Genomic DNA, 16196 nt, shown 5'->3' on the forward strand with positions numbered 1-16196 from the left:
CGTGGGTCAACAGATCACTTTTCCGTGTGAAACTTTTCCCGCATATTTTACAAGAGAACAACTTGTCACCTGTGTGGATTCTTTTGTGGGTCAGCAAAGTACGATTGTGACTAAAGCTTTTACCGCATGTTTGGCAAACATATGGCTTCAAACCAGTGTGGCTTCTGTGATGTTGCTCCATACTGCATTCATCCTTAACCCTGTAAGACCCAGATATAGAAAAACACAAAAAAAAAATTTTCAACCATTAAGATGTTGTTGTAGGAGGCCTGAGGCATGTGTTTTTAAAAAAAATATGTTTTGTTAAGTTTTTACGGAAACGTTGTAATATTGCAACGTTGGGCTCAATGGGGAGCAGAATCTCCTGCATTTGCACTCATTGTCTGAACAACAATACAGAACTAAGGATTCTTTTGCAGGGTTTTGCTTTTGTCCCAGAACAGTATAACATGAAAAATAACCTCAGTCATGTTGTTCTGAACAGTCATTTATTGCATCAGTGTGTAGTCAATAGAACATTTATGTACAGTGATAGTCCCAGAAACAGTTCTTGTCTTCTGAAAAACAGAGGCGAACATCACACTTGCTGCATTGGGTATTAGTATACCCTTTACTGCAGTGTCTGCAGCGTCCTCTCTTCACCTTCATTGGGAAATGTCCAGTTTGGTCCTTGCGCACATCCTGCGGGGGGTGTGTACATGCTTTCTTGGAAGAGGGACAGTTTGGACTCCCATCACCTGGGGATGGTCTCTTCCCAGCATTCAAAGGACTCCCTGTCGCATCTGGGTTTGAAGATGGTCGTCCTCTCTTCGGAGTTTTCGGTGTTGTGTTCACCTGGAAAGAGAAGCATCAATATTACTATTAATCTTTCCCACAAAGATCACATTTTACAGGCTTTGTAGCTGACTCAGGATTAAACCGACTCTCTGACATGGCAGAAAGGTTTACATTATCACTGTGACTTCTGTTTCTGTTATGTCTCTTCTTTGGCTTCATCTCAGCATTTCTACTTGATTCCGAGTTCATTTGCGTTCCTTCTTCCTGACTTTGGCTCACAGTAAAAGGAGAGTTATGAGATAGAAGCTGGTCAGTGTTTTGTTCTGGTTCAGCGAAGTCACTTTCCTCATAACCTTGAGTTAACATAAAGTTATCAGTCTCCTGCTTTAGTACAAGCTGCTCCTCCTCCTGGTTGGTGCAGAGTTCTTTCCATTCCTCTTTAATCTGTGGAGGTTCTGGTTCCTCCTGATCCAGACTGGAGTTCCTCCCCTGGATACAGAATTGTGGATCAGCAAGAACTTCCTCCTTTCTGCAGATATGTTGCAGTGGGAGGTCTGGAAAGACAAAGCAACATCGGTAATTTGTTACCAATTTGATGATTGGAAAGCGCTTTTGAGGATAGTTTTAATTGCATGTAAAATAACGGAGATAAACGTTATCTTTGACTTCACCAGGGTTCACTGTGTCTTCTGTCTGCTGGTCTTTGACCATGTTTTCCTTGTTAATTTGGCACAAGCGCTGTGTTAGCCCGATTCTGGAGAAGTCTTAAGTTAAACAAAGTATTTATTGGTGGTCACAGGTCAAGTATCAGCGCTGGACTCGGAGAGGCAGAGTTCTCGCTTGAAATCCGTCCGACCGAGCCCCGATATCCGGAAACATTTCATATTTATGTTCACCTTTATCTCACAGAGGTTGTACCTACACTTGACAACGTATCATTGAACATTTGCTCATGATGTGAGCAGGCCATCCACCGTCTCCGTCATGTTCTTTGGATGTGATAAGCGATGTGTGAGTTGTTTCAGGCGTGCATCTACTGTACCAGACCTATCTGTCCTAATAGACGCTTATTTTATCCCGCTACGTCATCTTAAAGTCTTGGACATACATTGCGTTTGTATGAGCAGAGTGTAAACGTACAAACTAGGAACATAGATTATTTAGTGAACTACAGAATATGAATACATAAAGTCTAAGAATAAAGCCAATTTATAACAGCTGTGAATAAAAGCTTTAAGGGGACTTTCTCTTGCATGGTAGCACAGCACCGTACTATTAATCTAAAAAAAAGGGTCATCCTGTGGAGGAGATGGGTGGAGTGGGCAGAAAGTCACTCCTAAATGGTGTTGCTCCATAGAAAACAGGCAACAAAGTCATGACACATTGCATTATGGTTAGAGGTCACCATCTGGGTAGCTACGGCATTAAACTGTTGTAGTAAACAAAAAAGTTTGTCCAAGGATAAAGATATGTGCGTCTAATGCAAACAGGTGCGAAGAATATTCATTATGACAAGTTGTCGAGGGAACACGTCCTGATATTCGGATGAGACAGAACATGCAAATGATTTGTCTCAATAAGACTTCTAACCCAGAGTAGGACCGGTGATGCTGAGCCTCTGCCTCCACTGAACACACCCGATGTGTTTTCCTAACTGTGTGGTGTTGATGGCTGTGCAGCTGATTAGTTCAGGAGGTGCACATTTCTTAACCCTCATGCAGAGTTTGCAGATGGACGGGTTTAGGTGTTTTAGATGTTTCTGCTTGGCAAACTGTGCAGTCATTTGCACAAATGTGTGTGAGTCAGACCTGTCTGCAGCTGTGTTTAGCATCTGTTTTCAAAGTGTAGCTCAGCCAGGCTACATAAACTAACGTGAACAGAGGCTATTCATATCATTTATTAAGAGATTTAATGACAGGGATCGATGGTGCCGTCAGATCGGCATCTCTGTTAGGCTACATGTGAGAAAGCTGTGGAGTATAAATTTGTATCAGTGTGTAAGCTATTAATTGGTTTAGTCACAAACAGATTAGAAACAAATACAGATCACTCTTTCCATGTGGACTTAGTGGTAACCAATGTTTCCTCCAACAAAAATAAGTAAGATAACAGATAACAGGGCGAATAAGACACGTGTATTTCACATAGAAGAGTGTTTACCAAAGCATCCTACATCATTTCCAATAAGAACATCTGTGTTGAAATGTGAAAAATAAATAATTTCTGTCAATATTGTTTTAGTGTTTGCCATAATCAGGAGAAAAACACCAGAGAAAAAGGTGGCTCTTATTTATTTGTACATTTATTCTGAAACGCCCCCCAGAGCAGGTCATATGTTTAGCATCGGTTACCATGGTGATCCAGCAGGTAAGTTCCTCCTGTGTCTTCGATATAAAGTGATGTTAATACCAAATGTTTCTGTTTTAAAATGTAAATTTCATGTTATTTGTGTCTGAAACATGACTGCATCATAATTAATTGGCCTGAAATAAATGTAGCGCAGAGCTCTGATTAGCATTTTTATCAATAACATTCAGGTTTTAACTCACTCAGCCCATCACAGTGTTCCTCACCTGCTGTGTGGAGCTTTATTTGGGGTTTCCAGCTGATATCCAGGAGTCCGCGCTGACGGTCGATCTCTTCCTCGTACTGGACGATGGTTTTCTCAAACTCTGAGAGTATTTCTTCAGCAGCAGCAGTTAGTCGCTGGCTGATAAACTCTCTCAGATGCTGAACTGAAGACATTGTTGCTGCTCACACTCAGATATTCAGCTCAGAAAACCCGACCGTCTTGCTGCTGACGGCTTATTGTTTACTTCCGCTGGGTGTCACACTGAAATGTTCCGACAGCGGACGCCAATTAGCTTCTTCTTCTTTTTCTCTTTTGGGATTTCACAGCCATTGAGTGCAAACCTGCTCATAATGTCTATGAACCCGCTGCTGACGCCTTTTTGTTTAAGTTCCAACGGTGGATGAGGACGAACTTCTTCCTCTTTTCGGAGTTTTCCGGCAGTTGGTTCCCTCTTTGTTGCAATACCGCCCCCTGCTGTCGTTATCAGTCCACTACAGCCCCTGTTTAAAAGTCTTAACTTTCCACCAACCTCCCGCTGCTTCATGTGTTCCCCGAACAACTCTTTACCTCCGTGTTCTTGTCCTGTAATCTGCAGACCTGCACATAATGCCGTCTCATTTACTCACATTTTCACACTATGTAAATATATGTTCCACTGCCCATCTTCATATGAATTACAATGGCCAGCTGCATGTTTCCCCATAATATTCTACTCAGTTTGCTGAAACTATTTCAGTTTATCTTCAGTCCTAGACTTCCCTTTGAGGACCCACTCCAAACAGCTAACCTCTTGTCCAAGGCTCATGTTATTTCAACACACATATTTAGTTACACCTCTGCAGTTAAGCTTTAGTTAAAGATACACTCACACTTGCTGCCAACATGGCCTCAGAAGTTTGGTTCTTTTATTCAGTGGTGATTCAACACGAGTTACTAACACTGAACATATTAAAGCTGACGTCATCCACAAGTGGCCGAACATCCCACCAAACATTACACTAGAAACGGTACGTACAGACTTCACAGTGTGAAGAGCTCAAAGAACCAACTTATTTAAACTCAGCAAAATTTCAGATTATACATTGATTAAAAATGTTAGTGAACAGCATCTGATGAATTCAGAATATACTCAGCTATACACTTTGCTTTACATTTATTTAAAATATCTACCTTTATTTATTTAAGGACACAATTTATTTAGTTTCTTGTGTAATCTGCTTTGAAACGCTGATGTGATGCTAATCATTTCAATACATTATGTGAAGGATTTAATTTTCCTTTCTGACAATCTAATGTTGCTTTGCTGTTTTCTTCCTTTGCTCGATGTGAATATTCTTTCAAAAATGTACATATACATATAAAATTATATATTAAATTATTTATATATAATTTTCAAATAAGCACTGTGTAGGATTTAGTGAAATCTAGCTGTTGCTGTAGAATGCAGCAAAGTGAGTCGCACTTGGCTCACCCTCCCATTGTGAGTAAGTTGGGTGAACTTGGGTGAAGCTAAAAAGGCAAACGGCCTGCTTATGAGGCAGTGTTCTGGTTGTTGATCTTGAGCTACCACAGAAACATGGCAGTGCAAATACAGACTGAATGGAAGAGAAACCAATTTGAACGTGACATTTTTGGGAAAAAGAAAAGTTACCTGTGTGAAAGTAAAATAATTACTCTTCAATTGTTTCAAAAGAACAACTTTTCATCTGTGTGAGTTCTCATGTGAGCTGTCAGACTATGTTTAAAATGGAAACTTCTTCCACATGTTTCACAAGAATACACCTCACCGGTGTGGATTCTTATGTGAACCCCCAAGTAACTTTTTTGGTTGAAAGTTTTTCCACATATTCCACAAGAATATGGTCTTTCTCCAGAGTGAATAACCTTGTGAACCATCAGATTACTTCTTTGACTAAATGTTTTCCCACATGTTACACAGGAAAAAGGCCTTTCACCTGTGTGGATTCTCACGTGGGTCAACAGATCACTTTTCCGTGTGAAACTTTTCCCGCATATTTTACAAGAGAACAACTTGTCACCTGTGTGGATTCTTTTGTGGGTCAGCAAAGTACGATTGTGACTAAAGCTTTTACCGCATATTTGGCAAACATATGGCTTCAAACCAGTGTGGCTTCTGTGATGTTGCTCCTTACTGCATTCATCCTTAAAATCTTTCCCACAAAGATCACATTTTACAGGCTTTGTAGCTGACTCAGGATTAAACCGACTCTCTGACATGGCAGAAAGGTTTACATTATCACTGTGACTTCTGTTTCTGTTATGTCTCTTCTTTGGCTTCATCTCAGCATTTCTACTTGATTCCGAGTTCATTTGCGTTCCTTCTTCCTGACTTTGGCTCACAGTAAAAGGAGAGTTATGAGATAAAAGCTGGTCAGTGTTTTGTTCTGGTTCAGCGAAGTCACTTTCCTCATAACCTTGAGTTAACATAAAGTTATCAGTCTCCTGCTTTAGAACAAGCTGCTCCTCCTCCTGGTTGGTGCAGAGTTCTTTCCATTCCCCTTTAATCTGTGGAGGTTCTGGTTCCTCCTGATCCAGACTGGAGTTCCTCCCCTGGATACAGAGTTGCTGATCAGCAAGAACTTCCTCCTTTCTGCAGATATGTTGCAGTGGGAGGTCTGGAAAGAGAAAGCAACATCGGCAATTTGTTACCAATTTGATGATTGGAAAGCGCTTTTGAGGATAGTTTTAATTGCATGTAAAATAATGAGTCTAAGTTTTAATGGCCGGAGATAAACGTTATCTTTGACTTCACGAGGATTCACTGTGTCTTCTGTCTGCTGGTCTTTGACCATGTTACCCTTGTTAATTTGGCACAAGCGCTGTGAATAAAAGCTTTAAGGGGACTTTCTCTTGCATGGTAGCACAGCACCGTACTATTAATCTAAAAAAAAGGGTCATCCTGTGGAGGAGATGGGTGGAGTGGGCAGAAAGTCACTCCTAAATGGTGTTGCTCCATAGAAAACAGGCAACAAAGTCATGACACATGGTTAGAGGTCACCATCTGGGTAGCTACGGCATTAAACTGTTGTAGTAAACAAAAATGTGTGTGAGTCAGACCTGTCTGCAGCTGTGTTTAGCATCTGTTTTCAAAGTGTAGCTCAGCCAGGCTACATAAACTAACGTGAACAGAGGCTATTCATATCATTTATTAAGAGATTTAATGACAGGGATCGATGGTGCCGTCAGATCGGCATCTCTAAAAGGCTACATGTGAGAAAGCTGTGGAGTATAAATTTGTATCAGTGTGTAAGCTATTAATTGATAAATAGCAGCAGAAATATTTCTATTTTTTGTCACTAACAGATTAGAAACAAATACAGATCACTCTTTCCATGTGGACTTAGTGGTAACCAATGTTTCCTCCAACAAAAATAAGTAAGATAACAGATAACAGGGCGAATAAGACACGTGTATTTCACATAGAAGAGTGTTTACCAAAGCATCCTACGTCATTTCCAATAAGAACATCTGTGTTGAAATGTGAAAAATAAATAATTTCTGTCAATATTGTTTTAGTGTTTGCCATAATCAGGAGAAAAACACCGGAGAAAAAGGTGGCTCTTATTTATTTGTACATTTATTCTGAAACGTCCCCCAAAGCAGGTCATGTGTTTAGCATCGGTTACCATGGTGATCCAGCAGGTAAGTTCCTCCTGTGTCTTCGATATAAAGTGATGTTAATACCAAATGTTTCTGTTTTGAAATGTAAATTTCATGTTATTTGTGTCTGAAACATGACTGCATCATAATTAATGAGCCTGAAATAAACGTAGCGCAGAGCTCTGATTAGCATTTTTATCAATAACATTCAGGTTTTAACTCACTCAGCCCCTCACAGTGTTCCTCACCTGCTGTGTGGAGCTTTATTCGGGGTTTCCAGCTGATATCCAGCAGTCTGCGCTGACGGTCGATCTCCTCCTCGTACTGGACGATGGTTTTCTCAAACTCTGAGAATATTTCTTCAGCAGCAGCAGTTAGTCGCTGGCTGATAAACTCTCTCAGATGCTGAACTGAAGACATTGTTGCTGCTCACACTCAGATATTCAGCTCAGACAACCCGACCGTCCTCCTGCTGAGTCCAAACATGCTGCAGATGACGCCTTGTTGTTTACTTCCGCTGGGTGTCACACTGAAAAGTTCCGACGGTGGACGTGAGTTAGCTTCTTCTTCCTCTTGTTTGAGGCTTTACGGAAGCTGCCCTATAAGTGTCACCACTGCCCTCTACTGGAAATAGATAAATAGATAGATAGACATTAGCTATATATATACAAATCTACAGTATGAAGAGTTTTTTTTTTTGTTATTGTTTTTTAGGAGAGACTTCAAGCCTATTGAGCTTGAAGTTCTCTTCCAGGAAGGATTTCCTGAAACGGTCCTTGTGACAGCGGAGCTGGATGAGCCTGTTGGAAAAGGAGCTCCGCTGTCCAACCAGCAGCTGGTGAAGAGGACGGGTGGGCAACAGTTTGTTCAGTGTCCTCCTCTCCACCACAGATTCAAATGAGTCCAGTTTGCAGCCGATGACAGAACCAGCCTTCTTAATGAGTTTATTAAGCCTGCTGGCATCACCGGCTCTGATGCTGTTCCCCCAGCAGACCACAGCGAAGAAGAGTGCACTGGCAACAACAGACTGATAGAACATCTCCAACATCTCGCTGCACATGTTGAAGGATCTCAGCTTCCTCAGAAAATAGAGTCGGCTCATCCCCTTCTTGTAGACAGCATCGGTGTTGGTCCTCCAGTTCAGTCCGTTGTCTACAGTAATACTCTAGTATTACTGTATAATAATCTAATATAATAATAATACTACTACTACTAATAATAATAATAATAATAATATAATACTCTAGTATTACTGTATAGCTCTAGATGTAAAAAACTCTCCTCAATAATCCAGTTCCCAGAAGGAGATCAAAGGTATCTTCGTCCCTGTCCTCTTCACTACAGTCCAGCATGTTTTTGGGCCTGTTCCTGTTAGACCTTCTTCCAACGTCCCAGTAATCACGTCCCTTCTTTCTGCCACATATTTCCCACAACTAAACATCTGCATTAAACATCTGCAGCTTATCCAGAACGCTGCTGCTGGAGTTTTAACCCGGACTAAGAGATCTGAACACATCACAGCAGCTTTAAAATCTTTACTCTGGCTTCCAGTCAGTCACAGAATAGATTTTAAAAGCCTGCTGATGGTTTACAATCTGTGATCTGTTCAGAGAATATAAAGCCAGCAGAGCTCTTAGATCCAAGGACTCAGGTCAGCTGGTCCAGTCCAGACTAAACATGGAGAAGCAGCATTTAGCTGTTATGCTGCAAACAAGTGGAACAAACTGCCAGTGGAGATTAAACTTTCACCAAATGGAGACATTTTTAAATCCAGGTTAAAGACATTTCTGTTCTCATGTGTCTATGCATGAAATCTGCACGATATCTTTGAACTTATCCGGACTGTTGCTTGTTTTTAAATTAATTTAAATGATTTTATTTGTTTCTCTTTATATTCTTTTATGTATTTTTAATGCTTCTTCCACTCCCTGCTGCAATGCTTTTATTTTATGTAAAGCACTTTGAATTGTTCTGCACATGAAATGTTTTTACAAATAAACTTGACTTGACTAATTAATGTGCACACGTGACTGTTTCTGGTTGAGAAGAACCACACAGGCCAGATGGATGTATCCCTGTTAGATTTAAGTTACATTTTCTCTCTGTGCCCCAGTCTCTCTTCTATCACCACAAAATGAGCTTCTTTAATTGTGCTGCTAAATTTCCTGATGTAAGAATAGAGTGTAAATGTGTCAGATTTTCCCCTCTAAAACACAGAAATCAGTATTTATATTGAGTAATATCAATCTTATGGATTAAAGCATAAAAAGTAATGTTTCATGCGACAGAATCCTTTTCTTCGTCTTTCGGCCGATCTTGCATCATCGATTTGGCACATGTTTTTTTTACACCTGATGCTACCTCCCCTCTCACCATTTATTATCATTATCATTATTATTATTATTTTATTAATTTCCCACCTCAGTTACTAAAGTCACCACCAAGCTGAATGTGTTTGTGGGAACATGAATGTTTTTTAGTCTTTCTGCATCATGTGACCCCATTTTTTCCATCTGCTGTCAGATTCAAATCCAGACCACAAAGCACACAGCAGCTTGGGCTGAGCTGTCAGTCAGCAGCAGCGGTCTTATCTGTGGGCCCACAGCAGGGGCTGATGGGAGCTCTGAGGAGCTGTCAGAAAGCACGTGGCCCTGCTCTGATCTCACAGCTCGTCCTTGTTTGGCCTCAGCTGCCTTAGAGCGCCACTTCTCCCCAGGTTCACCAGAGGAAACACCGCTGCACAAAATGCTTTTCCTCCCAGCCGCTGCTCTGTGCTGTCTGTGTTCAGGTGAGTGTTTCCAGCCAATCAGGAGCCAGCAAACTCCACCTGGAACAAACACCGTCCCACTGACCTTCGTCTGTCTGTCTGTGTCTCTGCAGCGCTGGTTGCCATGGCAGCAGAGCTGAGTCAGGACCAGTTAACGCTGACCAGGAGAGTTGGTCAAAGTGTCTCCTTCAGCTGTGGAAAAACTGACCAGTGTGATTATGATTATGTATACTGGTTCCAGAAGAAAGAAACAGAAACATTCAGAGTAATTCTTGATATCAGTCGGAGTGGTGGAAACATAGATTCTAGTTACAATCATCCTCAGGAAAATGATTTCTCAGCTGTGAATAAACAGAACGGCTGGGAGTTGCAGATACAGAAAGTTAAACTCGAACATTCAGCCACCTACTACTGCAGCTGTGGGAAGGTCCCACAGTGAGAAATGATCCCTGCAGCCTGTACAAAAACCTTCAGATGAACAGATGTCAAACAGTGTTTGTGACATGAAGAGAGCAGTAAACCACAGCCCAGGTTCACATATTTCACATGAGTTTATCTGAATATGACTCTATGATAAAACACATCTTAAATTATTCTGTAAATGAGAGACAAAATGCACTTTGTATTGCAGAGATTAGGTTTAAAGTGTTGTTCATTTTATCCGAATGAAAACACTTCCAACAGCACTTGTTGTTGAACAGCTTCCAGCAGATCTCACCACATCATTTCACTTTATTCCATTCTCAGAGACAGATCTGGGACTGATCTCAGCTCAGGATTTTGTCCTTCCAGCAGCAGCTTATCAGGACAGATTTCCATCAGTTTGCTGTGGATGTTTCTGCTCCCAGAGGATGAAACCTCATATTTACGATGAGCTAGAAAAAAGCAGCTAAAATAAGAGAACAAATAAAGTTCACTGTTAATAATAAAGCACTAAAAGAAAATATTAGATGCTGTGGAGCTCTACATAACACAAATATTTCAGTCAGGTTTTTTTACTCACATTCTTAGAGAACTTTAAAACTTCTTTAAAAGCCCAATAAGGTGAAGTGGAAATTCAGTTCAGTTCAGTTTTATTTATAAAGAGCCAAATCACAACAAATGTCACAAAAATCTAAATCATGCTTTTTATTTCTACTGTTTTAATGTAATGTAATAAAGCACTTTGAATCGCCTTGTAGTTGAATTGTGCTGTACAGATAAACTTGCCTTGCCTTGCCTCAAAGCACTTTAAAGATACTGTCCAATTCAAGCCAATTGCAATACAATTCATTCATAATACAATCATTATCCAATCAAATCAAATTTATTAAAAACCAACAGATTGCATCAAAACTTCTCTTTGATCCCGTCCTGAGACCAATTTTGAATTTTATTAATTGGATTTGATTGGCTTATGATTACAATGAATTGGACTCTAATTGGCTTGAATTGTACTTTATTTTTTAAGTGCCTTGAGATGACATTTGTTTGATTTGGCGCTATATAAATAAATTGAATTGAATTGATTAAACTCTTAGAGCAGATTATTTCTGTGTAAATAATCACAAAGTTGAGCTGCAACAATTTTCTGAAGACTTTTAGACAAAAAAGGGAGATTGGATATAGGTCGATAATTAGCTAACACTTCTGGATCAAGAGTAGGTTTTTTAAGTAAAGGTTTAATTACAGCAACCTTAAAAGGCTGAAGTTGATTTAGGGAAAAACCTCCTTGAACAGTCTGGTTGGGATTGGGTGTAAAATACAAGTTGATGGTTTAGAAGAGACTATTGCTGTTGTTAGCTCAGAGAGATCAACTGGGCAGAAGCCGTCTGAATACAAATCAGGTTCTAAAGGTACTTCTAAAGCTGCTGTACTTGATGATACATCAGTGATAATAGTGGGAAGAACTCCATCAATCTTCTCTCTGATAGAAACAATTTTATTGATGAAGAATCTCATGAAATCATCACTGCTGAGAGTTAAAGGAATAACTGGCTCAGCAGAGCTCGGACTCTTTGTCAGCCTGGCTACAGTGCTGAAAAGAAACCTGGGATTGTTCTTATTCTCTTTTATCAATAATGAATAATAAGCAGTTCTAGCTTTACGAAGGGCTTTCTTATACGTTATTATCTTTCCAGACTAATTGAGACTCTTCTAAATTAGAGGAACGCCACTGTCTCTCCAGTGTTCTTGAAGTCTGCTTTAAATCAGCTGTGAATTATCCCAAGGAGCCAACCTCTTCCGACTGATTACCTTCCTTTTCAGTCAGGATTCAGAGTGCATCATAGCACAGAAACTGCACTGCTGAAAGTTACCAATGATCTCCTCTTAGCCTCTGATAGCGGACTTGTGTCTGTGCTTGTCCTGTTGGATCTCAGTGCTGCATTTGATACGATCGATCACAGTATTTTATTAAAGAGGCTTGAAAAAAATTTTGGGATTAAAGGAACTGCATTAGGCTGGTTTAAGTCATATTTGTCACAGCTAGGTGACAATACGGACTCAAGAGCAGACATGGAAAACTAGGAGAATCAGAGTCGTATGAATTAATTAATATGTGGAGTGAAGGCAGAATCCGGGAGGATGTGGAACTTTGTGGAATGAGGAAGAAGATGTCCAGTTGTCCAAAGTGGTTGGTTTATCCTTACTTATTTTCCAGAGGAAATCCAAGATGGAGGAGAGGGTGCTGGCTGTGGTGCAAGGTTTTGAGTCGGCGGTGGGGCGAGCAGGCAGGTAAGTGGAACAGGCTGATGAGAGGCTAGAAGCTTGAGTCGGACAGAGGAAGGATTAATGACAGTCTTTAATCTTGAAGGGACCAATGTATTTAGGAGCCAGTCTTTTAGAGGTGGATTTCAGGGGAATGTCCTTGGTAGCCAACCATACCTGTTGACCAGGAGCATACTGAGGGGCAGGAACACGGTGCCAATCCGCTAAATGGCGGTTGCGTTCAGTAGTGCATAGTAGAGCTTCCCGGGTCTGGGCCCACACACGCTGGACTACTGAGTGTTGAACAGAAGGAACCTCCAAATCCCTGTCCTCTTTGGGAGACAATGGTGGTCGATATCCAAGAGAGGCCTCAAACGATGATAATGTGAGAGTAATGTGAGCGTACTCTTTCCGTTGTCAGTGTCGACTCCAAGACGAAATATTATTAGAGGAAACACAGTGGAGGGCGGCCTTTAGCTCCTGGCTAAGCTGCTCTGTTTGTCCGTTAGACTGAGGGTGGTAACCCCAGTGCTCGAATTACGGGGGGTACCGGGGGGGGTCTGACCCCCCCGATTGAGACTTGATACCTCCCAAATGGGACTACATTATACTTTTGGGGTGTACTGAAAAAAATGATCTATTATTAAAATCAGGTGTTGAAAATGTCTTGTTACTTAGTTTTTTTCAACGTGTACCATGAATAACCAAGTAAAATGCGTTTTGGAACACCCCTTCAATGGACTGTACCACCAGCGGACATTTCGCATCTTTGCAGGCAGCTCGCGCATAGTCCAAAACATCGGCAGTAGGCCTACTGAGATTCAGGGTGTTGATGCCCATTGAAATTATGTGTTTGAGCTGCGAGCAAGTGGAGCTAAGGTGTCAAGGTGGAGGTTTCCCTTGATTTGTTAAATGAAACCAACAAATCAAACTAATATTATTTCAAATTTAAAGCACTGAACTTACAAACACTCAAGACAGGTGACCGTCCTTCCCTTTCTCCCATGAGGAAAAAAAGATAGCCTACATCAGAATTCCGTCGCGAGTCAACATGCACAAGTAGTCTCAGTTCAAAGACAGAGGCGGACTGCTCTAATCCAGAATACACCAACCAACATACTTGATGTCAGAAAATAAAGTACAAGGCTTCTCATGTGTTTAAAGCACAATTGGAATATCATTTAACTAAGTAAGAAGAAGGCAAATGGATAGTGTGACTCCACCAAGCAAGAAGCAAGGATAGCTGTGTCGAGCAAGAAGGCAAAAGGCTAGCATGCCCACAAAGAGGTAGGTAAAATGGGATTCCTTTACCATATGTCCGCCGTGACAAATATAGGATTAATTATAATTTTGACTGTGTTTGAAGCCATTTCATGTAGCAGCTAGCAGTATACCATGACTAGCACCACCTGGCTGTCTGATAGCACTTTTCAATCTCAAGAAAAGCGCACACTTTACAGCAGACATAACAAGCTATGTTGAATTTGGCAGTTGTAGTCTGATAATTTACAGCTTGATTCTGTAGGTGTCATTGGGTTCACTTTGCTGTTTGACATTTCTTGATTGCGTTTCGTGGGCACTACATAAGCTTAATGTAGGCTAGTTGCTAGTTTGCTAGTGGGCTTTTGGTAAGCCATACAGCTGTTTGAAGTTGGGTCGTTGCTAGGTTTAATATGTATGTATTATTCTGCATGTGTTGGTTGTGCTGTTGCTAACTGGAAAGTGGAAACATTTCTGCTGTAGCAACGTGTGTGAGAGTTAACTTTGGCTAGGTGGTTGAACTTGACAGTGCTGCGTGCAGAGTTGAGCTGAATTCACAACTGTGCAACGCGTATTTTGCAGGGTTGCCAGATGATTTCCTAACATGCTCAAAACCCGCCTGGAGGCACTAAATCTAACCTAAACCAGCCTAAACTGAATTCTATTTATTTCTATGGCCACAGGAAAAACTCGCCCAATACCAATTTTTACCCGCAGACGGTCATCCAAAACAGCCAAATCTGGCAACCTCTTTACGGAGTGCTTTGATGTGATCTTCCCGCGAACGTGGTCACTTGATTGAAATGATATGAGGCTCTAGCAGGGAGTTTGCAAATGATAACGTATTGTTGTGTTTGCATATCATGTACCTTACCACATTACCACTTAAAGAAAAAAGGTAGCATGGCTCGCTGTTTTTTTTTTTTTGGGGGGGGGGGGACGTCATCAATTGATCCGCAAAAAGTCCGACCCCCCCGAAGCCCAGTGGATAATTCGAACACTGGGTGACCCCAACATAATCAATGAGTCTGTGGTCTCAGAGGATGAGGGAACTTTGTCAAGGGGAATGAATTGAGCAGCCTTAGAAAAATGGTCTACGATGGTAAGGGCCTGACAGGAATTTAGCCTTATAGCAAATTGGATGTATGAGAGGTTTTTATGATCAGTCTACACAATAAATGGTTGTTTTGTCTCTATTACCCATGTCATAGTTTTGCTCGGCAGGAGATAGTCGTCGGGAGAAAAAGGCAAATGGGTGAAGTTTCCCATTAGTGTCAGACCTTTGTGACAGGGCAGCACCCACTCCTGAGTCCAAAGCATCTACCTCCAGAATAAATTGTTGGTCTAGGTTTGGCTGAGAGAGTATGGGTGCTGAGGTGAACACAAACACAAATTGATTCAGATAGTCTCTCAAAACATCATTCAGGCTTGGAATACTGCAGGTGCATTTGTGAGGCCGAAGGGCATAACTTGATATTCAAAGTGTCCCAGGGGTGTATCATAGTCTGTCTTCCACTCATCAGATTCCTGATTCTGTACCAAATGATAAGCATTGCGGAGATCGACTCTGGAGAAGGTGGTTGCGCCTTGAATATAGTGCTCCATAGACTCACGTTCAGGGTGCGACAGGTTGTACGCTCCAGTCAAAATGTCAATAGCACAGTCCTAAGGACAGTGCTTTATCTTTACTGAAGACAGTGCCAAGGTCATGATACTTGGTGGGAACCAGTGACAGATCCACTGGGGAAATCGTCATGTCAGGCGGAGGAGAACTTGACGACATGAGAGGTGACTTTAGACAGTTAGATAGTTAAAAAAGACTATCTAACGACCCAGTGGATATGAGGGTTATGTAATGCGAGCAAGGGAAAACCAAGGATTATAGGCTATAGATAGGCTATTATAGAAATTGTGAACAGATAAAACATGATTTTCTCACAGTGATTGCCAGAAACTAAAAAGGTGGTGAGTGATGGTGGTCAATTTACCTCCGTCTTGTGCCGATACCGCCATAGAAGACGGTGGAAGCTCCAGCGGAAGATGGAGCTGAGAGGCTACGGTCCAGGCGGCTCTGCTCCGCCAACGCAGAGTAATCCTTAGTGGTGTTGTTAGTCTCTTTATGAATTGGACTAATTTGGAATTTAATGAGTTTGATTTGATTGATTTACAATTAATTGGATTCTAATTGGATTGAATTGGATTTTTATGGTTTGAGATGATGTTTGTCGTGATTTGGTGCTCTATAAATAAAATTGAACTGAACTGATTTTGAATCGTGCCCATTACTAAAACCTAACAAGGGGAGGGACAGGATTACGATACAATTATTACTAATAAAGATACAGGTGAAACCAAAGGGGATGAGTCAGGCAGTCAAAGAGGACAGGCAAAGGGACAGAAGACTAACAAGGAGAATTTTTTTATGACAGATAAGTATCTCTGTGTATGATTGGCTGAAGAGAAATACTTTAACTCAGTGAAAGACGAACCAAAGGCATGTGAGCTGAGGTC

At 41.1% G+C, this 16196-nt stretch overlaps 3 protein-coding genes across 3 annotated transcripts in view; all 3 read right to left on the bottom strand.

Annotated features, from left to right (window-relative positions):
• Window positions 1–16196, bottom strand: part of LOC142398542 (uncharacterized) — a 42801-nt gene that overhangs the window by 19524 nt on the left and 7081 nt on the right. The gene's annotated exons all lie outside the window — the stretch shown is intronic.
• On the bottom strand, window positions 472–3759 carry LOC142398556 (uncharacterized). The gene is made up of 3 exons (XM_075482599.1): window positions 3351–3759; window positions 949–1331; window positions 472–834 (listed from the first exon to the last, which is right to left on the bottom strand). Exons 1-3 carry the CDS (start codon window positions 3520–3522, stop codon window positions 520–522), a joined length of 870 nt encoding a protein of 289 aa, XP_075338714.1. The 5' UTR covers window positions 3523–3759; the 3' UTR covers window positions 472–519.
• LOC142398574 (uncharacterized) lies at window positions 4244–7471 on the bottom strand. Its single transcript, XM_075482625.1, has 2 exons — window positions 7219–7471; window positions 4244–5985 (listed from the first exon to the last, which is right to left on the bottom strand). The coding sequence occupies exons 1-2, from the start codon at window positions 7388–7390 to the stop codon at window positions 5036–5038; spliced, it is 1122 nt and encodes a 373-aa protein (XP_075338740.1). The 5' UTR covers window positions 7391–7471; the 3' UTR covers window positions 4244–5035.

Source organism: Odontesthes bonariensis, chromosome 14 (genome assembly GCF_027942865.1).
Source record: "Odontesthes bonariensis isolate fOdoBon6 chromosome 14, fOdoBon6.hap1, whole genome shotgun sequence".
Classification (NCBI taxonomy): domain Eukaryota; kingdom Metazoa; phylum Chordata; class Actinopteri; order Atheriniformes; family Atherinopsidae; genus Odontesthes; species Odontesthes bonariensis.